The sequence below is a fragment of the Penicillium psychrofluorescens genome (genome assembly GCF_964197705.1).
Source record: "Penicillium psychrofluorescens genome assembly, chromosome: 1".
Classification (NCBI taxonomy): domain Eukaryota; kingdom Fungi; phylum Ascomycota; class Eurotiomycetes; order Eurotiales; family Aspergillaceae; genus Penicillium; species Penicillium psychrofluorescens.
Window position 1 is genome coordinate 4569165 of NC_133439.1, and position 22145 is coordinate 4591309.

The 22145-nt window shown below is 51.1% G+C and overlaps 10 protein-coding genes across 10 annotated transcripts; 3 read left to right on the plus strand and 7 right to left on the minus strand.

Moving 5' to 3' along the window:
* Positions 1-956: 956 nt before the first annotated feature.
* On the plus strand, positions 957-1724 carry PFLUO_LOCUS1721 (uncharacterized protein; the record flags this gene model as incomplete). The annotated part of the gene is made up of 3 exons (XM_073778787.1): positions 957-1031; positions 1087-1228; positions 1288-1724. 3 exons carry the CDS (start codon positions 957-959, stop codon positions 1722-1724), a joined length of 654 nt encoding a protein of 217 aa, XP_073635807.1.
* A 296-nt stretch (positions 1725-2020) lies between these two features.
* PFLUO_LOCUS1722 (pH nine-sensitive protein 1) lies at positions 2021-3677 on the minus strand (the record flags this gene model as incomplete). Its single annotated transcript, XM_073778788.1, has 2 exons — positions 2021-3367; positions 3417-3677. 2 exons carry the CDS (start codon positions 3675-3677, stop codon positions 2021-2023), a joined length of 1608 nt encoding a protein of 535 aa, XP_073635808.1.
* A 505-nt stretch (positions 3678-4182) lies between these two features.
* Positions 4183-6588, minus strand: PFLUO_LOCUS1723 (uncharacterized protein; the record flags this gene model as incomplete). The annotated part of the gene is made up of 1 exon (XM_073778790.1): positions 4183-6588. The coding sequence occupies one exon, from the start codon at positions 6586-6588 to the stop codon at positions 4183-4185; it is 2406 nt and encodes an 801-aa protein (XP_073635809.1).
* A 977-nt stretch (positions 6589-7565) lies between these two features.
* Positions 7566-10562, minus strand: PFLUO_LOCUS1724 (uncharacterized protein; the record flags this gene model as incomplete). The annotated part of the gene is made up of 11 exons (XM_073778791.1): positions 7566-8182; positions 8234-8402; positions 8465-8643; positions 8722-8774; positions 8838-9002; positions 9084-9247; positions 9283-9743; positions 9803-10033; positions 10110-10194; positions 10267-10349; positions 10418-10562. The coding sequence occupies 11 exons, from the start codon at positions 10560-10562 to the stop codon at positions 7566-7568; spliced, it is 2352 nt and encodes a 783-aa protein (XP_073635810.1).
* An 808-nt stretch (positions 10563-11370) lies between these two features.
* PFLUO_LOCUS1725 (uncharacterized protein) lies at positions 11371-13175 on the plus strand (the record flags this gene model as incomplete). The annotated part of the gene is made up of 3 exons (XM_073778792.1): positions 11371-11620; positions 11685-12113; positions 12187-13175. 3 exons carry the CDS (start codon positions 11371-11373, stop codon positions 13173-13175), a joined length of 1668 nt encoding a protein of 555 aa, XP_073635811.1.
* Positions 13176-13373: 198 nt separating this feature from the next.
* Positions 13374-14072, plus strand: PFLUO_LOCUS1726 (uncharacterized protein; the record flags this gene model as incomplete). Its single annotated transcript, XM_073778793.1, has 2 exons — positions 13374-13392; positions 13447-14072. 2 exons carry the CDS (start codon positions 13374-13376, stop codon positions 14070-14072), a joined length of 645 nt encoding a protein of 214 aa, XP_073635812.1.
* Positions 14073-14360: 288 nt separating this feature from the next.
* On the minus strand, positions 14361-16146 carry PFLUO_LOCUS1727 (uncharacterized protein; the record flags this gene model as incomplete). The annotated part of the gene is made up of 5 exons (XM_073778794.1): positions 14361-14468; positions 14526-15317; positions 15369-15487; positions 15539-15779; positions 15838-16146. The coding sequence occupies 5 exons, from the start codon at positions 16144-16146 to the stop codon at positions 14361-14363; spliced, it is 1569 nt and encodes a 522-aa protein (XP_073635813.1).
* A 365-nt stretch (positions 16147-16511) lies between these two features.
* On the minus strand, positions 16512-17243 carry PFLUO_LOCUS1728 (uncharacterized protein; the record flags this gene model as incomplete). Its single annotated transcript, XM_073778795.1, has 3 exons — positions 16512-16826; positions 17021-17137; positions 17217-17243. 3 exons carry the CDS (start codon positions 17241-17243, stop codon positions 16512-16514), a joined length of 459 nt encoding a protein of 152 aa, XP_073635814.1.
* A 296-nt stretch (positions 17244-17539) lies between these two features.
* Positions 17540-18285, minus strand: PFLUO_LOCUS1729 (Signal peptidase complex catalytic subunit; the record flags this gene model as incomplete). Its single annotated transcript, XM_073778796.1, has 4 exons — positions 17540-17707; positions 17764-17796; positions 17859-17980; positions 18033-18285. The coding sequence occupies 4 exons, from the start codon at positions 18283-18285 to the stop codon at positions 17540-17542; spliced, it is 576 nt and encodes a 191-aa protein (XP_073635815.1).
* Positions 18286-18893: 608 nt separating this feature from the next.
* PFLUO_LOCUS1730 (uncharacterized protein) lies at positions 18894-19598 on the minus strand (the record flags this gene model as incomplete). The annotated part of the gene is made up of 1 exon (XM_073778797.1): positions 18894-19598. The coding sequence occupies one exon, from the start codon at positions 19596-19598 to the stop codon at positions 18894-18896; it is 705 nt and encodes a 234-aa protein (XP_073635816.1).
* Between the last annotated feature and the right edge of the window lie 2547 nt (positions 19599-22145).

The window sequence follows — 22145 nt, forward strand, 5'->3', positions numbered from 1 at the left end:
CAAATCCCAATCACATTTGCACTGTCGGAAAAACCTTACTATATATGTTTCGGATGTAATAGTGCTTCTGCAGCTCGCTGGCTTCTAAAAAGCTATAGCAATCGCGCGCCATACTAAGTGTTACTATGGCTTGAACCATCTTGCCATAGTTGAAGTTCCGCAACTCTCTAGAGTTCAAGGAGCTAGTAGCCCTACTCATACAAAGTGATGACAAGCCCCTAGTGTCCTGCCATACATAAGCCTCCGCAATCCAAGGACTATCGAGGAGCTATCGAGGAGCTGTGGAAGTCCCATCATACAAAATACTCGCCCCAAACAGCAGCGCGCTTGGTGGGGGCGGGGGTATGTGGGCCCGTGGACCCACTATCGGTAGCCCTGACTTGACATTTGGTTAACTACAACTGTATGACAACAGGCTCCAGCTTCAAAAAACGCTTCATTCAACAAATGCAACAAGAAGATCTAAATAAGAATTTAAACAACTGTACGTGTACCCCCTGAATGTCCGTCTCCTGGCACGAAGCATTCCTCGGAAATTACCCAGCCAGGGATAAGGTCCAGACACGAACCGCGTATGTATGTACATGGCAACTGGCACATTCCATTTCCATTCCCCGTCGATCGCCAGGGGATGTACCGGTAGAAACGAGAGGGGAGCATTGCATGTTTCCGTTCAGTGTACATGTGTCGGGCGCCGGATTATCCGACCATGCCAGCAGAAATTCATAGAACCGCGAAACAGGGTGGCACTAGAATGTGCACGTCACCAAGGGATTGGATGTTTATTTTGTTCATTTCCGGTGAGTGGCATGCCAATACATAAAAGCTGTGGTCGAGTCCAAGCCCGCGCTGGCTGTTTTCCTTACCTCTCTCTACCTCTACCCCATCTCATACCTCGCTCCTCTCTCTGTCCTTCTCTATATTCCCAAAACAAACCCATCATCCAATCAAGCAAGATGCGTTCTTTCGTCGCTGCTTTCCTCGTTGCTGGCGCCGCCGCTAAGTTAACCGCTGACTACACGGATTGCGCGGTAAGAACATTCTCCTTATACGAGCTATTAAATTGTGTCTAACATTTTCCAATAGGAAGCCCTTCTCAACAGCGCGAACCTGCCTCACTTCTCGAGCTGCTCTGGCCTGAGTAGCGTGGACTGCTTCTGCGCCAACAAGGACGCCTGGAAGAACGTGGGCAATGGCGCTGCGGAGGCCTGCAGCGGCACAGGAATCAGTAAGCACGCTCTTTTGCAGCATGAATGCAACCAAGGAAGGACCTACTAACAAGATAAGCCTTTGATGACCTCTCGGGATCGCTGTGCAGCAGCAACGAGATGGAAACCGGCGCCCGCCACGCTAGCAAGCCCATGGAACCCGCCAACCACAAGCGCGCCTTCGCACCCGAAGCCTCCGCCGAAGTGCGTGTGGTGACCGTCACCGAGACGCAGTGCGGATGCACGTCTACCCAGGAGGCAATGATGCCGGGCGTCTCGCAGATCCCCATCGACGTCCCCGCGAGGAGCAGCGAGTCGATCCCGTCTTCGTCCATGGGCATGATGTCCTCGTCTTCTATGCCCTATGGCTCCCAGTCTGCCACTCCCACTCCCAGCGGCGCGAGCGCTAGCCGCTTCAATGCCTTCGAGGGCGCTGCTCCTGCTGGCTCGGCGGTGCATGGTGGTGTTGCCGCTCTGGGTGTGGCGGCCGTTATGGCTCTCATGGTTGCTCTGTAGGATGTAAACGCTTCGAGTTCTAGATTCAATCTTGGACTGGGGGTTTCCTCTGTTGAAGTGTGTCTACCTTGATTGGGTCTTTTCTTTCTTTTTTTGGGAGTTTATATTGGTGTACTTGGTTTTGCTTCAGTTAGTCTATTTTAAAGTTTAGGATGTGCTATTAATGACCAATGAAATATGTCTGTTCTTATGATATTGATATTGCCTTGGTGGCTTACCGTTAATAATCGCTAAGCTGAGTAGTTATCGTGTATGAACATCAGTAAGCGAATAGTAATACCTCAACTCGAGCCCACTCAAGCATGAATCGCCTCCTGCACTCGCGGATACAGTTCCACCAGCTTGTAATAGATATCTGGGTGATCATTGATCATAACCTGGGGATCCCAGCCCATTGCCACGAAGATGGTCTCAACACCACTGCCGATGGGAGTCATAAACACCTGACAGACTTGCAAGCCAATGAGGAATGCGAATGCCATGATGACAGGAGTGTAATCGCCATTGGCGTTGTAGGAAGGCTTGGTGAACTGCAGATACAGATAGGACAGCAAAGCACAGACATAGGCGACGAACGTAGAGCCCATAGTCAGCACGGGGCCCATCAGACAATCCTGAACCAGAGCATCGATTCCACGATCGCGCATCATGGTCCAAGTATCCTTGGCGGCGGGGATATAGGCTTTGCCGTATAGCGCGATATGGCAGAAGGCGTAACGGTTAAACAGCGTGACGAGCCAGTCAAGCAACGAAATCACACAGCCCAAGATCCAAATGAAGATGCTGCCGATCATATTCCCCTGCGCGGCTTGCTGGCGCTGCGCAACAGAGCACGCCTGGCGAAGCATCTGGATGATCGCGATGATCAGACTACCGAAACTGATACTGCCGAAGGAGTAGGTCGTCGCACGGCGGAAAGCGCCCCGAGTCGATCCCCTGGGCATACCGCCGGGGGAATTGCTGAAGAAATACCACGAGCCGTATACGCCCGCAATGGTCGTGTGCACGGTGTTCTTGACCCACTCGCTGAACCAGTACATGGCAAAGGTCACATACACGATCAGACCGATGACCTTGGCCCTGCTGCAGCCGCCGTTTGCACAGGCCGGATTGGTCCCCGTCGAATCTGGCTCGTAGGCAACGTATATGGCGACTAGCGTGACAGAAAACCAAGCTGAAAAGGCGACAGTGACGATGCCGCCCAAGGCACTAACCAGAAACACATGCCCGTAACCGCGCGCAACATCCATGGTAGTCTGCATCATGAACGCCGTGAAGGGGATGCGCGGGATCCAGCTGATGAAACAGATGATCGCGAAGACGCCAAAGAGAAGAAACACTATTCCACCTCCATACTGCTTTTTCGCAATGTAGTAGATGCCCGTGGCCAGCGCGAAAACAATATTCAGAATGCCTGTCGCCCAGATGAAAGTCTTGGTGAAGTAGCGCGCGGCCGTGAAATATGCCCACGAGAAGACGAGTGCGACGCACAGAACAAAGATGAAAAGCACTAGGGTGTTGGTGTTGAGTGAGAAATCGTTGGACGAGTCGTAGATGCCGCCTCCGCTGAACCCTTTATAGGTCGCGTACTTGTGAATAGTCAAGCCGGAGACTGCGACATATCCGAGAAACACGGCAATCAACTGGAGTCTCTATTAGCTTTGACTTGATGTTACGGCGGAGTTCACTGACCAGCAAGCCAGCCCATATGTCGTTATACTTGGGCCGTTCGATCTTGAAAGCCTCGTCGAACTCGGTGTACGGCGGCGGCGGTTCCTGGGGATGCTGGTCCTGGGAGTAAGGCGGCGGCTTGGGCTCGCCTGACGGCTGATTGCCATTTTGGTAATCATTGTTGACCCCGTCGGCCTTTTTGGAAGAGGCCGGTAGACCATTCTGGGGCTCCTCAGCGAAGCCCTCGTTCGCGTTGTAGTAACTTGCCGCCTGTCCGCTCATAGTGTTTGTAAATTCCCACGAGACGCAGTAAGAAGAGTAAGGAATTTTCTCCGCGGACAAGGAAAAAATCGGGATGTTGCAGACGCAAGGAGGCCGGTCGTGCGCTTTCCGCATGCGGGCAGAAATCCATGACGCGCCCTCATGGCGTCATGCAAATCGGGCAGGCGCGACGGAGAGCTCAATCTGGGGTTTGGATCCATGGCTCGTGGCTCGGATGAGTTCCCGGCAATAAAAGATCGTAATTAACTGCGGATCATCCGATTCGATGTTGGGTCTATGTACAAAAACACATGTGCAACAATGCAATATTCTAGCCCTGCTTTTTCTTCTCCCGGCCAACAAGACGCCAAAAAATGCAAGGGATGTCCCAATTCCGAGGGGCTGGGAATTAACATTAGAGGTGGAGAGAACAGAAGGGAACATGGCAAACGAAAACCAAATAGATATCGCTATGCAGAAAAGGGTATGCAAATGATGAAAAGGAAAGAAAAAACCGGGTATTCAATCAACGCTGTCCACCCTTCGGGACGCGCTGCTTCAACTGGCGCCAAGAATCAACAACGCGGTGTTGACCCAGGATCGGGGCCCGCATCCTCGTCGGGAAGTCGTCTGTAGCAGGCTTGATCTGGCCCTTGCTGAAGGCCACCGACCGGCGCAACTTCTCCTGGCGCACGGCCGTCCGTCGCGAGGCTCTCAGCTCCTCGATTCGACCTTGCCCGACACGGTGCCGTCGCAAGAAACAGTCATCCAAGAGGGCGTTAGCATCCAGGAGCTTCTTCGGGACGGTCTGCACCACCTGGAAAACCTCCATCGGGTCGGACACGGCGAGAATGTCCCGCTCGCACGCCTTGAAAAGAGCCAGCGACACACGAAAGAATGTCTTTGAGCCTTCGTAAAAAAATATATCCCATACTCGCAATGTAGTCTCCAGAGGGAGAGTCCCAATGAACACCGACATCAGCCAGTTGGTCAGTCCGAGGGTGATGTCCGGTAGGCGAGAATGCACTGTGAGCGCAGGTGGTCTGCTTCGACTAGATGTATATTCTGACATACTGGCGATCTTGGAGTATATGTTTGGCGTGGAATCTCTGAGCAGCGACATGAGAACCCAAAGGTCGATATTCGCCCCCTCCAAGCTAATCTCATGCGTACCAGGGAGATATACCGAGGTGATGATGTGAAGCATCCAAAAGGCTTTTTCCTCCGGAAGAAAGAGCAGGAGCATCCCGGTGATAAAATTAAGCGACTGCGTGTACCCGATCTTGGGGTTATGAAGCGAAAAGGCATACAGAACCCGGCGGAGAGACAGGATCATCTGTGTTTCCGTCTTCACAGTGTCATATTGCGGGTTACTGCTGCCCGAATGCTCGGCTTGGTTCACAGTCTCGGGTTTGAAATGGAGATTGTCGGGGAAGGTTCGATGGAGGTCACGCTCAATGTGTTCTTTATCGTCATTATTCGGAGATTCCATGGCTCGCCGTACAAGTTGGTCGTAAAGCCATGGGTTTCGGTTCATATGGTCATACCCACCAGCATACCAGAACCACGCCGCGCCTCGGAACTCGGATGGTATGCCTTTGCGCACAAGGCGCTTCACTTTGGCGGATGCGGGCGGGAAATTCGACGGATCCACATTAGGAAGCCCGTGATCCTCAAAGAGACCCTGCCATTTCAGCCTTCTCTGTGTCACATATTGGGAGTAAGGCCCTTTCCAAGACTCATACTGCTCCAGGGTCACGTATTGTGTCGCTTTCCGGAAACCATGGCTATCCCGAGTTGCACTCTCAGGAAGCAATGGAGGAGGCACCGGGCCTGGGATAAACACTTTCGTTGACGGTTGTCTTTGGTGTGTAGTCGGAGATTCTGACAAAGGTGGTTCGGCCAAGTTGGACTGTGGTACTGTTTGCTCTTGTACAACAGGTTCCACTGCAGGCTCTGACAATGTCGGGTCTGAAGCTGGGGTATCTGTGGCTATTGGGTCTGGGACCGCTGGCTCTTGGACGGTAGGTATTGGCTCTATAGGTTCCGGCAACGGGGATATCGGTTGAATATCATCCAAGGATGTCAGCTCCGGTAGATGCTCTGCTTCGGGACCGGAATCCTGCGAGGGTGGAGGCGACAGCGATGGAGCCTTGCTTCCGACATGAGATTTTGGCGAAGAAGGTTCTTCGGTCACATCGCTGAACCCATCCAGATACATTGAAATCGCATCCTCAACACTCATGCCCTCATCCGTGCCATAGGGCGGGTCAGGAGTGTCGGGTGAAAGATCTGTAATAGAGCTGCTTTTGGTCAGGACGCTGCTACGCTCCGTCCCGCTGGCCTGTTCAATGCTCGATCGCGATGTCACGGCCGAATTGAAGCTCGACCTAGGACCGTCTTCGGCCGCAGGCCCACCGGACGGAAATCGTGGTAGCGGCAGACCATACGGGCCTATGTCTTGTGGAGGATAATCAGGAGAGGCACATCCCTTGGGCTCTCTGTCGTTCAGGCGAGGCGCCGACATACAGATACGAAGTCCGCCCCGGGGCAGTGGACCTTTGCGGACGCTATCCTCTCGCGGAGGAAACCATCTTGGTGGTTGGGAGTCTGGTGTTGTCGAGTAGTGAGAGGAGCGAGCAGGAGACTGTCTCCGTCCAGCCTTCCAGTCGTCCCTCGTACCCAGCGAGGGACCCTGGGATGGCAATGGAGGGCCGCGATGGTCGTCAAAAGCGGAGTGTGGCGCGCGCGGGAGGGGAGAACGCGCGCGAGGAGAGCTCGGGGTCGACCGCGGAACTGATCTAGCAGGGCGTGAAGGGTAGGGGTCGATTTTGAGAGAATCCAATCGCGGCGGATGAGGGACCCTGCGCCGTCCGCGGAGATCGGAAGTTGCAGGAGGCGGGAATCGAGGGTTGCCATTTTCTGTGACCATGGCCACGACGTATCACGCAGTTCCCGCTGGACATTGGTTATGGAGTTCTCGTTGGCGAGGCGTGTGGTTGGAGAGTCCAGGTGAAGCAGACTCGGGCGAAGAAGACAAAAACAAGGCGGCGCGTACCGGTACGTCGAGATAAAAGGGAGAGTGGGTGTGTCCAGACCAGAAATAAGGAGCGAAAAACTGCGGACCAGAAGAAGGATTGACTGCCGGAGCCTGCCCGGAAATGAATTGGGGTTGGGGGGGGGGTTGGAGAGAGAAAAATAAAGGGCGAACGAACTAATGATGGACGCGTGACCGCACATGACGTAGGGAGTTAGGGTTCTCCGTGTTCTCCGTTCCTTCTATATTTCAATTTATTTGTTTATTGGTTTAGTCTGTATTTTATTTAGCCAGTGACACCCCTACAACATGTCTGGCAGACACCACAATGTGAGATATCCCTTCCCCAGCTTCCGTGCAAACTCGGTTGGGCTGCGCCTGTCCGGCCCGACGCGCAGGGCGGAAAGATCCACATCGATCAGGGCCCCTAAGTCATCCCCGGTTGTTTGCACGCTCCCCCCGACCACATCCCAATCTGACCCATCACACCCAGCCTGAGGACCGAGCGCCACTGGTGTGCTCGGCTGCAGACATCCCTAGATAAAATAATGGATGCATATGCTCATAGTTTTTTAGTTAGGGTTAAGAACCACATACAATTTAGCGCCACGCAATTTATGTAAATAATTTATGCCAAACAATGGAGAGATTACAGGACCGTGCCTGCCTCTACGGCAAGTGGTGGATCGTTTGTGGGTGCGCAGGCAGATAAAGATGCGGATATGCTAAGGAGGAACATTGCCAGGAGCTTTAGTAGTGTTCGTACTGAGGCGGTAACAAAGAATGGCTTCATGCTGGTAACCCTATTTCTTCGGTGTCCATTGTATTCCCTTTGTAGCATTTTTTCATACTAGTCTTGTGATCAAATATTCTCAAACTTTCGCCAGTAACTTCCCAGCCTTGTTGACTATCTGGATCGGGAGATCTCTTGACCTGAGCTCTGCCTTGGACACCATCCCGTCATCGTCCCAAGTAAAGTCTACTGTCCCGCCCCCACGTAGCCTTAGCCCTTTGACAGAGCCGCTTGCCCACTGTGGAGGAATTGATGGGCCTAGGATAACACGCTGTATGTTCTTATCACTGTTCCATTGGGCGACATCAGAGCTGAGCATTGACAGTGCCGCACCAGCTAACCCGAAATTTGCGTCAATCTGGAACGGTAGGACCTGGGTATACGGCCAACCATCAGTAGTAGCGTAGACTGAGAGCACGTTGGGGGCAAAGTTCATGTCAATGGTGTATTTGAACTCCGAGTATGCCTCGTCGACGACGCCGAGTCGAGCCCAGCAGGCAGACCGCCAGGCTTTCTCCCAGCCGGTATTGGAGTCGATCGTACCGTTCCCGCGTGAATATAGGCTTGTGGCGACGGCATCGGTGATGGTCTTGTTGTTTCCATGCAAGCCCGCAATTACATACCCGGGATACCAGCCTGTCAAGTGGGAGAGGTGTCGGTGAGTGTTATTCTCGACATCCATGTCAATTTTCCACTCTAACGGGAAACATTAGCGAGTCACATTGCAGCTCGGACAGAGGAACTGACCCTGGATCTGGCCCCAACTTCCAACTCGGACACCTTGATAGACTTTCTCGTAGGCATCCTTGACGCGTCTGAGAAAGCATTCATCGGTGTCACCGGATGCCTCCCATCCTTTCAAGACATGATCAAATAGTTCCCAAATGACTTGTTGAGATTGTGAGCATCCAAAGGTCTTGAGTTTGTTGGCTGTCAGGAACGCGAGGGTTGACCTAATGGGGTCAGGGTATGACATACAGTAGGCGGTTGCTCCGGAGAATTGCACGGGTTGGCAACGAGTGTCCCATCTTTAAAGTATCCGTCTTCCAGGAGCATGTCCAACCAAAACTCCGCGACCGCTTTTATGAGAGGATAGCCGACTGAACGATACCAGTGTACATCTCGACCGTAGTCAAATCGATCCCAGACATATGCCACTGCGGATGGTTAGAGATTGATTCAAAAATACAGCAGTCAAAAGTCATCAAAGCTCGTTTAAAATTTGTGAGACTCACTCAACCACGCCACATCATGTTGCGCGTCCGACCAGACCGCATCGTTCTCTTGGCTGGTTTTCGTCAGGCTTTCATTTCGAAATATTGAACTAAAGACACAAAGTTCATCAACTCACCCAGTATGGCCGAAAGTGTTCACGTTCGAGAAGGCAACCCAGCCACTGGCATTATACCACAGTCGAGCGGATTCGGTCCCACGGGGAACTAGGGTCTGGGTCATATAGTCAAAGAGTGGCTCCGTAAGGTTTCCGAGCCCCATTTGCTCTGCATGCCAGTTGTTCCTGTCAGAGGTGCCCCCAAGTCAGTAAATTCGCAAGTTTCCAATCGTCATAATCGTAAGACTTGCACAGTCGAAAACGTACATTTGGACATTGATGTCAATATGATAATCCGAGCTCCATGCTGGGTATAGATCCGGTGCCCACGTGCCCTGTAGGTTCGGCGGCAAGGATCCAGGTCGAGATGATGCAATGTACATATACTTGCCATAATCGACGACAAGATTCTCTACAAACGGGTCGCCTTTCTCCCAGGTATAAGTAGATAGCAGCGTCGAAGTACGACGTCTGCGGAGCTGCTTGGGTCAGGCAGTTCCAGACGGAACAGATTCATCCAGCTCTGGTGGTCGGCAACATGGTCCTTTAACATATCCGAATAAGACCTCTTTAATGCCTTGGATATGGTTCTCATAACGACTGGGTATGGAAGATGACCGCGGAAGGAATAGTTATTAAGGGCATCGCCTTTTGATGCATCATACTCGGTGCCAGTTGCAAGAAGCAGCGTTACGCTTTTGGCTGACCCGCCAGGTATGAGGGTCGTACCGTCTTCATTGCATCGAGGGTTCAGCTCGCGGGCGCCAAGGGCCTGAACTTGAGCATCAAACTTCATGCCAATGTTACCAAACCCAGCATCTGCCTCAGTTCGGCCGCTGAAGTGAACACCATCTGTGGAACAGCTGGAGTTGGAGACTGGGTTGGTTCGAACCGTGTCTACCATGCCAAACGTCACATCCGGAAGCACTTTGGTCGATCTGATATGATATATGCAGACTTGGTCGATGTATGAGCACATTTGATACCTGTTTTCGGCGTTAGCGATAGACGAGCATTTAAGCAGTCTTCAAGGAAGTCGACTTGCGTGGAGTAATCGGCGCCATTGGCAGTGAAAGCTGTTGAATGGACAGCTGTCTCGAGGTCAAGGACTCTCTTGTAGTTGGAATACTGCTCCACGCCCGCAATCGCTACCGTGAGGTTGCCAAAAGTTTCATACGACCCGTAATCACTACTGCTGCCATACAGTGCTGATTCGTCTGTGCAGATGTTAGTTCGTTGAGCACATAGACCTTTGTTATTTGTAATATACTGGATCAAACAGTTTAAACTTACTTCCGGTGCCGTTCTGAAAGATCCAGGACTGAATCCCCGGAAGGAAGTGCGCCAGAGACGATGTGGGATTACCTCCTCGATAGCTCTGTCATGGGCAAAGAATCAGTACCAGAAGCACTTAACGTCATAGGCAGCAGCTCTTGGGGCATTATTATACCGTGTTACTAAAGGGGCCTCCTGTCCATAGGCTGTCGTGGTTGATGCTCACGATGTCATTACCGGGAATGCCAAGTGGCATACCTATCATAAGTTCAGCATCTAGCGCATGAAGCTGTCCTTGAAACAGTTTACTGTCAGGTGCCACAAACCTCCCTGTTTTCCGTTTCCGACGACATAAGCAGACATCAGGATATCGTTTGGATTGGCTGGTTTCCGTGTCCACAGCTTGAGCCCGTCAACTGTGGCCAGGCTCATGGCTATCAGAGCCAGCAGACGCGAGTTTGAAATGTTCATGGCTGGGAGATTGCTGTTTGCAATTTTCAGGGTCTTTGTGGGACAAAATAAACTCACGTCGCAGTCTATTCATTCTTCTGGATTAGAATGGTAACTATATGTACCGATCGTCGTCACTCTGATACTACCTCTTATTAAATATCCATTTTTCCCGTCGGGTGTTTTATTCCTGGACAGGGCGGGTACCATAATGCGGGGTATTAGCCGACAGAAGAACACCCGAATGAGGTAGTTCCCTCCGTTCGTTCTCCATACGTTCTCTCCAATAATGCGTAACCCCCATAGCGGCTGCCAATGGAACCAACGAGCGTGGAACGAAACACCAGTTAGAACTTGGGACGCGGCGGAAGGTCGATGCCTCCGAACAATTCGCATCTGCAGCGCATCTTATACCCTATTGTTTTCGGAATTCTGCTCCCAGCTTCACACGGGTGTCGCTAGTCTCGGTCTACCCCAGCACAATATCCCAAACTCAATCCTATGCATACTCGCGCACCCCAGCATCGTCTGTGGGTCAACTCCTTCAGGCCCAGCTCCACGATGGTGATATGTCCGTCGGTTAATTACCCACCCCCTGTCAGCACCACATAGAACAAGTACTCGCGGGTTGAGTATGATAAATACTGATCGGCATTTGATCGGATGGAGCCAGTTGCCAATTCTAGAATTCTCTTGCCGTATCCTGCTGATACATAAAGCCTGGCACGTCACCCCTCGATTAACTATAAAATGCAAGTATACGAACACGAACCAAGACAAGCTAGGTCTCTCTACACGCCGCAAACCTAGTCTACTCACAGCAGGGGTCATGGGCCTCCTAAAATTGGCGTTTATCTGCGTTCTCGCCTCCGTAATAGCCGCAGCCGCTGCTGCGGAAGATGTGACTGTCTACGTTGACCCCTTTATTGGCACTGAGGGACCAACTGGAAATGGAGCCAACTCTGGAGACACGTTTCCGGGTGTCAGTGTGCCTTTTGGCATGGTGAAAATCGGCCCTGACACGAATGAAGCCGATCAGGCTTCTAATCCCTTTGCCGGGTACACACCAGATGGCAATGGTATGCTATGTCTTAAGCTTTGCCAGAGTATTTCGGTCACGAGTATAATCTTACATGCTGATAGTTACCGCGTTTACCTGTTTTCATGAGTGCGGAGTCGGCGGTGGCTCCAAGTACGGCGTCGTGGGACACATGCCACTGACAACCCTGGACGGCGTCAATGTGCTTGACAATACCACGTACATGCAGCCTCGTGTTGGTCACGACAGAGCCTCAGTCGGATACTACGCCTCACAGCTGGCAAATGGTGCAAATGTCGAACTATCTGCGTCGCAACACGCTGGCTTTTTCCAATATAACTATCCGAGCCATGGAGACCGAATCGTACTGGCTGACGTGTCTCATAACTTACCATCCGGCATTGACGCCGAGTTTCCAAAATCTCAAACTTACAGTAACGGTCAGATGATTGTCCAAAATGGTGGCCAGAGATTTGTTGGCTGGGGAGTCTGGCGTGGAGGGTGGGGAGGTGGCGGAGTTGCTTATGGCGAAGGTAGGATAGTCCTTAGAAATCATTGCCTCCCTTTTATTCTGAGATCAAAGCACTAACAAGAGGTCTTATTTAGGGTCTGATATGCAAGTATACTTTTGCAATGACTTTGACTCGATCCCATCGAGCTTTGAGTACTTTACAGGGCCATGGAACGATCCTACCTCTCCGCCGTCACCCGATACCCAAGTCACTCTAGGTGGCCAGTACGGTGTTCAGGGTGGCCCGGTTGGAGATGACCAAGGTAATCGAGTTGGTGCATACTTTATATTCCCCAACCATGTCGACACTGTCAAGTCAAAGCTCGGGGTATCCTTCATCTCCATTGACAAGGCGTGCAAGTTTCAGGAGGAGATACCATCATGGACCTTGAACGACACTGTGGAGGCAACCAAAGAACAATGGAACAAGGAGGTCTTCGACAAGATGAGCATCAATGATAAGGCTGACAAGGCAAACAACACGCGACTCACCATGTTCTACTCTGCGCTGTACCGTATGCACCAGATGCCCTCTGACCGAACTGGCGAGAACCCCAAGTGGAGCTCTTCCGAACCATACTATGACGATTTCTATACTCTCTGGGATACCTTCCGCTGTCTTAACAGCTGGTATTTGCTGGCACACACTCAGCGCGCCCTGGACATGCTCCGCTCCTTGGTCGACACCTGGCGCCACGAGGGCTACATGCCAGACGCCCGGAGCGGAAACTACAACGGCAAGGTTCAAGGCGGTACAAACGCCGACATAGTGTTGGCAGATGCGTGGGTTAAGGGCTTCAATAGCTCCAGGTATGGGATTAACTGGAGTGATGCTTACGCGGCTATGCAAAAGGACGCTGAAGTTACTCCAAAACCGAACCACGATCCCGATGATCCGACTTGCGCAAACAAGGAGGGCCGCTGCGCGTTGCCAGACTGGTTAGAGTACAGCTACATTACGCCAAACTTCTCTCTGAGCGTCAGTCGTACGGTTGATTACTCTCTGAACGACTTCGCCATCAGTCAGGTAGCCAAGGACATGGCACCGCAGGACTACGAAAAGTATTTTAAACGATCTGCGTGAGTTGCATCCCCTGTATTTTTGCCCCTGAGGCTGTCTCTCATGAGAAGCCCATGTTGGCTAACTCGATCTTGGGCACATAGGTACTGGAAAAAGCTCTGGAACCCGGCAATGAACGAATATAATATTTCTGGCTTCCTTGGACCGCGAGCTGCAAACGGATCCCTAATTACCATCTCGCCTCAGGACGATTCTTATACAATGGAAGGCCTTCCATGGGGTAAGATTTTAATCTCCAAAAACATGCATCGATCTGATCCTGACCTCAATTCAGAGTATACCTGGTCTATCCCACAGGACATCAAGTCTCTAGTTAGTCTCATGGGCGGTAACATGGCGACAGAGAAGCGCTTAGATCTTATGTTTGTGCCTGGTCTGCGTACGACGGACCTGGGCGTCGGCGTCGCCTCAGGGACAACATTGTTTAACCCGGGAAACGAGCCCAGCTTCTTCACGCCGTTTATCTATAACTATCTTCCTGGAAAACAGTACAAGTCAGTCAACCAGTCCCGCGTTAACATCAATGAAAACTACGCCACCGGTGACAAAGGGCTGCCCGGAAATTCCGATGCAGGAGCTATGGATTCGTGGATGCTCTGGCAGATGCTCGGCTTATACCCGGTTGTCTCCCAGCCCGTCTATCTGATTTTGTCACCATGGTTTGAGGACATTTCTTTCCCCGTGGGTGAAAATGGCAAGACCCTCAGAATCACTGCGGAGAACCTCGCAGACGATGGCTTCTATGTACAGAGTCTGAAAGTCAATGGCAAAACGTGGAACAAGAGCTGGCTAACTCATGGTGATATTGCAAATGGTGGGCGTCTGGAGTTCGTTTTGGGATCTAACATGACCGTTTGGGACACCGGTGCTGTGCCACCCAGCCCCGGACACGGTGCTTAATCAATGGCTGGTTGCGTATGGAAATATTCATGCAGTCGGTATTTGAGAGTGATGATGCTTCTTGTATTGAATATCAATACTCAAAAAATCACACTCTGCGTTACGCTCTCAACATGCCTATAGCCGACAACACGGCGGCTACAGTGGCACCATATTCGGCAGTAGTAGCAGCAGTAGTACCATTAATGTTCAAGTTGTGCTCACTAGGCACTCAATGCCGCCCCAAGTATTCATCTTGGGTATCATGGGACACTCTTTTCGCAATCCCCTGTAGTATCAAGCCCCTGATCAAACTTGTCCTATATCTCTCCTCACCAGCCTGACATCCATATTCTTCTGCCGCACAAACCAAGCATTTACAGTCTCCCACTCAAGACCAGGGTCCTTGAGCTCAATCTGCAGATTATATCAATCATCAGCTCATCTAATTCCACAAAGAAAAACAAAACTAACCTTGTACCTGAGATACATCGACGGGATCAACTTATAAATCTCCAGCAAGCTAATGTTCTTCCCAATACAAGTCCTCGGCCCAGCCCCAAACGTGAAGGTCGCCCTTAACATCTGCTGCTTGCGAGCATGAAAGTCCGTCTCAGTCTCGTCATTCTTCTGTAGCCACCGTTCAGGGATGAATGCGTCCACGTCATCTCCAAACACCGAGGACCGATGGATAATCCACGGATTTGCGCCGACAATTGTGCCCGCGGGTAGATAGGGTCCACCATGACAAAGTTGGAGTCCGCCTGCTGGAACGATGCGCTCAAGCAGCAAGCCGACGGCGGGATGGAGGCGCAGTGCTTCCTTGATGACTGCATCTAAGTAAGGCAGTTGCTCCTGGCTCTGTTTCCAAGATACGGGCAGCGAGATCCGTTTCTCTCTATATGCATCTGTGAGTTCTTGATTTAGCTTCGCGGTAACTCGGGTACTTTTTAGAGTGTAGTAGAGAACAGCACGAAGCGAGATGGCTGTTGTATCAGAGCCAGCATTCACGTTGCTGATCGTGTACGAGAAGACTTGGTTATCGCTGACGATATCCGGATGGGTCTTCTTCGCTTCTAAGAAGCGAGCTAGGAAGTCTCTATGAGACGGAGGTGCCGGTTTGTCATCGGTTCCTTCTGTCTGTCGGAGACGCTCGTCCAGTTGAGTGCGTGCAAAGCGTGCCACGGCACCTGTTGACCCGCCTTTGATAAATTGTCGAAGAGGGTTCTTGATGAAAACGTAGTCTAGCCATGGTATTTGACCGATCTGCATAGTTTAGTAGATTAAATGACATGTTAAACAGTAAAAGTAGCTTACCTTTCCAGAGTAGTTCAACATCTTTTCCAGGGCAGCAATTATTCCGTCCACATCACCACCCCGTTCCAGGAACCCGAGCGGCTTGCCGAAAGTTAACTCGCCGATGACATCGAATGCATCTGTCAGGTAAGCATCAGTTAAAATCTCCAAAGATATCATCAAGGACATACAGTATTGCAGCCAGCTAGCAATATCGCACACTTTCTTCCTCGCCACAAACTCATCCAACTGAGCAAAGAAAGTATGGATGGTCTTATCAACGAACGGCTCAAACTCCGTCAACGTACTCATCGAGTAAGCTGCAGAGATAGGCTTCTTGATGGCAGCATGGAAATCCTCATCCGTTGTCGTGAACAGCGTGGGCGTGGGTCTACCCTTTGCCATCTGCTGCTGCACACGATAGAAATTCGTCTAGAACCAAATTCCGTTAGTGAATGGCTAACCAGGAAAAAGAAACGTGTCTGCTCACTTTGTTGTAGCCCTGGTTAATGCCATAAATCGTCTTCAGCGTATCCAGATCCCGTATGCTGATCACGTTCGGGCCTAGACGGACATAGTCGCCGTGTTTCTGGTGTAGTTTGTACAATGTTCTCTCCGCGCGGCCATTTGCCACGTCTATGAAACGCCATATATGCGATAGTTTTGCTAAGAATGGGCCTGGGACGGCGGATGCGCCTGGAGTCAGGTAGTTGCGCGTTAGGTGGAAGATGACCGCGAGGAGGAGGATGCCGGGTAGATGGTGGGTGAGTAGGGTTAGTGTGTCGGAGATGATGGCCATTGCAGCAGATTTCTTGAATAGTCTACAATTCGCACGGTCGAGACAACTCATTCTTATATCTTCTGTGCCATTCCCGAGGCAGACTGTTTACATTGTCCTAGGGCTGGGGGAATGCGGGGAAGAGATGGCGGCGTAAATTCCGCGCTCTGTACAACCCTGGAGGAATTATTCAGTTTATATCATTAACGCCATGAAGATCAAATAACTCAATGTGATACCAACCCTCAGCTCTTCAACACCCTAAATGACAAGACCCTCCTTATAGCAGATAGGTGCCGAAAACCAGAAGAGACGCAAGCCAAACCACCATCCATAACCTGGTTCGGTGAGAAACATAAAGGCGCCAGAACATATCCACCCTACTTTCACGTGGCATGTTTCCTTGTCCAGTCGCGCGCAATCTCCTCGTACCGCTTCCGATCATTCTTATATTGCTCTGCAATCCTCCCCTCGACCGCATCGTCCGGCATCGGCTCTGCGAGCAGCTGTCGCGCGAATTCTAGAACGGCGGAAATCTTGGAGCTGGGCTTCCATTCGTCTGGACGGAGCATGCCTAGACACATGCTCCCTTTGTCATCGTTGGTCACATTCGGGTGGTAGATTTTCGTGGCGAAGGAGACGCTTGGTGGCTTGAAGGGGTATCCGGTGGGGAGGGTGAGCTTGATAAGGAATCTGCCTTTCTGCATGGTGAGAGTCCAGGTCAGCTTATTTGATCTCAGTGAAAGCGAGGTATGCTCTTTCCATCTCCGTGCTCTGCTTCCAAGCAGGGCACGCGATCATTCTGGGCTCAGAGCGGGGTATCCGGGTTGAGCGCGGGGAAAGAAGAGGTTTCTCTGGGCAAGACACAGTATTGAGGAGTCGATAAGAGGCGTACTTCAAACGGAGATCCTTCTGGTCCTTCCATGTGAACTTTCCAGTCATACAGGTTTGACTCATCGGCCAATTCGACGGTGATTCCATCTGGAGGGGACTGGACGAGTTCGCCTAGCTCCTGTAGGGAAAATAAGGTGTTAGATAATTGAGGACACAGGTCAGAGCCGCAGAGGCTAGAGGTATAACTAGGTGCATACCTTGGCTATGCGCTTCTGGCTACCCATCGTGGGTGCGGAGTGTGCCAACTCCGAGGGGCGCGAGATGGATGAAGGTAATAGGGAGGAAAGTGAAGAACGATGCAGAGAAGCGAAGATCCAAGATGTTTGTAAAGAAAGCGAAGAATATGACCAACAGCAACCAGGCATGACAGAGCGAGGAAGCTTGAAAGCGGCCGGCAGTGGGGTACGTCAGTGGTGGCCTCAGGCATCACTGTTTACTCCGTCCTAGATAGGCAACTTGAGAACAACTCCTTCTTATTGGGGCCCTCCCATTACATTCTAGGTAGCTATCGACCTGGTCATCATTCCCGCTGAAGCATCACCATCAGCCCCATAATCCCCAGGAGCACCGTCTTCAGCCAGGGATGTTCAGAGAGCATGATAGTAACGTATCCAACCGAAGGAATATAGCCGCGAACGCTCCCGACGAGATCCTCTTCCCGGTTGAGGTAGTCCTGGCCACGCGCATACTGTTGCGAAAAGATGAGAAGGAAGAATCAAATGATGGGCAAATAGTGGGACTTACGAGCTCGGTGTCGTCTGACGGATTATTGTCGCCCTAGAAGCAAGGATGTGGTCAGCATTGAAGGCCCAGAACAGAGGGTTCGGGGGAGCAAGTACCTTGGTGAGGAGCATATGCGAATTGGGAGCCGAATCAGTAATCTCCTTGACTTTCTTCACACTACTGCCCTCAACCTCAGGCAGAGTTCGCACGACGCGGTGCACAATGGGAATGTCCTTGCCTGTTTGGGGACATCAGATATGTGCTATACTGGGGGAGTTTTGCGCGCTTACCTCGCACGTTATAGACAACAATCTCCCCAATATCCGCCCGCGGACTCCGATTCCACAAAAAGAGAAGATCTCCACGTTGGAACGCGGGCTCCATCGACCCGGACAACACGACCACGATCGGGGAGCTCGATGCGGAGAATACGGACAGGGATTTCCATAACATGAAGGCTGTGGAAAGAACGAGCGCAAAATTTAATGCTTGGCCGACCTGCTGGCGGATATTGGTGGCACTGGTGCCGAGGAATGAGAGCATGGTGGGTGGTCTGGTCGGGACTGGCGATTGCGGCGTCGGAGATGGAGATGCCCTGGGGAAGGACAGATAGTTAGTGAGTGGCCGGAAGTTGAATGAAGCAGCTTTCAAGAGAAAACCAAAACGGCCGATGTGGTAACCTACTGTTTTGAGCCGGCGCGTGCTGAGGTGTGGCCAGAGTTGAAGCTGTCGACGGAAGTTGGAGAGGTGGCCTCGGCCGCTCTCCGCCTTATCAACAATGCCGGTCCGTCAAACAACTCCTACCGTGTACGGACATAGTCGGCAATGTTGTCTATCTGGGACTATAATTCACTCTAATAATAACAGTTACTGAAATATGTCGTCGATTTGTTTGTTTGGGGGAATTATTGATATCTGGTCGATATCGAGAGATATATATTGCGGCTACGCATCGGTCGGTCATAAACCACGGCATCGAGATACGATTTTATCGAGAGTAACTTTCACTTCCAAATGACTAGATCATTACATATTCAGCTTGGATTCAATGGCTAGAATCTACATTTTTGCCCCTTTGTTTTTCTTGCCGCCTGCTGAGCCACCTCTGCGAAAAGAAAGGTCATTATGGATGAAAGAAGGCGACGATGAGCTTACAGCTTCTTCAAAATGTCGAACGTCTCAGCCTTGGGGCCCAGCAACGGCTTGAAATCATCGCCTTCACAAATCTTCATCGCCTTCTGGTACGCCGGGCGCTCCCCAACACGCTTCAAGTAAGCAAGGAGATGCTTATGCTCCCCCGCATCAAATTCCAGAGGACAAAAGCCCCGCATGGTCGTCAAGGTGAAAAAGATGATGATATCCGCAGCTGTGAGATTCTTTCCAGCAAGGTAGGCCCCCGTCTCAGCTAACCGGGCATCAAGCATAGCGAGATGCTGCTGCCACTTGTCCATTGTGCGCGCGACAATCGGAGAGTTCGGATCTGAGCCTCGAGCCATCATGACTCGGAATAGAGTTGGCTGGAGACTCCCATTGGCAAAATGATACCATTCCAGAAAATGAGGGTAGTCGGCACCGTCCTTTGGTGTGAGTGCCAGGCGCCCATTCCCGTGGACGGCGATGATGTAGTCAATAATTGCACCCGATTCAGCCAGCACGACCTTGGAGTTGGTAGCGGGAGATGGGTCATCTTCCATTACCGGGGCTGTGCCAGCGGGATGGAGGTCCTTGATTGATTGCGGGGCAAAGATGGGGTCGCGCTTGTGAAAAACATATTTGTAGTCGATGCCGAGTTCTTCGGCGAGCCAGATGACGCGCTCGGATTGGGAGAGGCCCAGGTGATGAAGCGTCAGAGGCATTGTGGACGGTGAATGGCGTGCGACACGGAGATTGTTCAAGACGAAAAGGGGGCCAAGAGCAATGAAGAATGATGGCTTACCAGATTGCTAGTTTCGGGGCCAGTTCTCACTTTTATACTTGCGGTCGGAGAAATGCACTTGATTTATGACTGGGCTATGAACTCTGCTCATGCAGCATAGGCGGAATTAAGTGTTGTGTTAGGTCCGAGTTTCTCAGTTAGCCTTCAGCACTAAATACACTAAGGCAAAACAGGGAAAAAAGGTCAATGACATCACAAAGGGATTAGAACACGGCTTTGAGAAAGACACGAAGGGATCTATACAATCAATTTGGTGCGGCTGGAGACCCTCTATATTCGCGTAGCTCTCCCGTTGGTCACATTTGACGGCCTGGTCAGCTTTCTGCGTGGCCGCCATGACCGGGCTAGAAAGAGTATGAGATGGCTGTACGCTGGGGACACCGAACAAGAAATTGAACTCAAGCTGGCTGAGATCTCGTAAACACTTGCGAAAGAATCCGAAATCAAATCTGAGGTAAGTGTTTTTCCCAGATTGACCTGCAAAATTAGGCTACGTGTACACGGCTTGGCTGGCCTCAGTATAGTTGCTTGTTTCTATATCCCTGACGCTCGGGTGGATGAGTTGTTTGATTGCCGAACTGCCGCTAGGAATTTCTCCAAGTCTGTCTGCACTGGTGATCATGGATACGGCATGTGAGGAACAGGAGCCAAATGACTGCTGCAGAGGCAATGCAGTTAGCTTTTGCCAACTCTATGTTTGAATATGTAAAGTGTCTCATTAGTTCTCCAGCCAGCGGCCTTTCCACCCACTTGGAAAGGCCATCAACGATGCAAATATAACGATATATTTCAACACAGTCTTGCAATGGATTTCTGTCTTTCATAGTTATCGGGATTGGCTGCACGGAGAATATCCCCATCTTCGTCAATCAAGGGGCCTAGATTTTCGTAGGAATGTGAAAATCACCCGACCCTTGGAAACCGGGTTTCCGGGCTAGAAAGATGATACTTCACAAAATAGTTTAATTTCAGGAACGGTGGATTTTTAAAAGTGCCATGGACTTGCGTCAAGATCGACTATCTATACTGGGCCTCTAAATTCGTACCATCTCAGAAGGTGCTAAGTCCAAGGATCCTACGCGTCTTCTCATATGTAGATCCACAACAAATGATTCAAGGGGCATACACCCATTCCTGGCACGAGGAGCTCCGGCCACGATGTAGAACTGATCAATGCTTAAAGGACACGCCAAGGCATGACGATTTTTGGATCACTTTTAACCATGTTATGAAGCTTCAACGTTTGACTGTGGCGACTTTCTCATCGGCAGCTCAATATGCCTCTAAACTCCTCCCTGCTCGATGGTGAACCCAAGTCCTTCGTTCGAAAATACCTGCAAGATCATAGCCTCGAGCTCACCGCAGACGGCCGATTCGTGCGATGGCAGCGAGATAACCCCAAACATCCTCGAAACTGGACTGTTCGCCGCAAGTGTTATGATATAGGGCTGATATGTCTCTTGGATCTTTTCATGTATGAATGACCTGTGCGATCTGAATGTTCTAGATGGCTAATCGGCGCTCTTGTTTAATCTAGAACAGCAACGAGTACCGCGGGGGTGAGTCGAAACAATGTGTATCTCCATTGCTTGATATTCACCATGTCTATAGGCAGCGGTAGCATCCGAAGCGCGCGTCGAAAACGGCATGAGCCATACGCTCTCTACTTTCTCCTTCGTGACCGTGTACGAGCTACAAGACATATTTGAAGGCCCAAGCTAATAGCTTGCAGGTTTCTTCTTGGTCAGGTAGTAGGCAGCATCGTGCTCCCACCATGGTCCGAATCCTTTGGTCGAAAACGACTCTACATCATTAGTGGCGGGTTCAGCAGTCTCTGCTGCATGGTCATCGGGCTGGCTCCCGTGCTCAGTGTAGCCATCGTCATGAGAGTGATTGCAGGCATGCTCTCTGCCATACCATACACGATAGCCGGAGGAAGCATCGAAGATATGTTCAACTCGCAGGCAAGGATTTGGGTTGTGTTTGTTTGGACGGTTGCGTCGAATATGGGGTTGATTATTGGGCCGATCATGAGTAGCTATATCATTTCCGGGCTGAGATGGTAAGTACACTGGTTACTGAGTACCACCAATGCTGATTTTAACCTAATAAAGGAGATGGGTTTTCTACATCTACGCCACAATCCTCGGCCTGATCGCATGTCTCCTTTGTTTAATCCGCGAATCCCGTCCTTCACTCCTTCTCGCCCGTGAAGTCAAACGACTACGTACAAATGAACCCGCGATCCCTCCAGCCTTGAATCATGACCATTCACCCTCTTTGTACGTTTTCGCCAAAGATGCCCTCTTCCGGCCGGCCCAGCTTTTCTTCAAAGAACCAATTATTTTCACCATTGCCGTGATCATCGCCATCGCATTCGCCCTCGTATACATCTTTACCGAGGCACTCCAACCGATCTATGAATCCATGGGATTCTCCGCCTCGCAAGCCTCCCTGATATTCATGG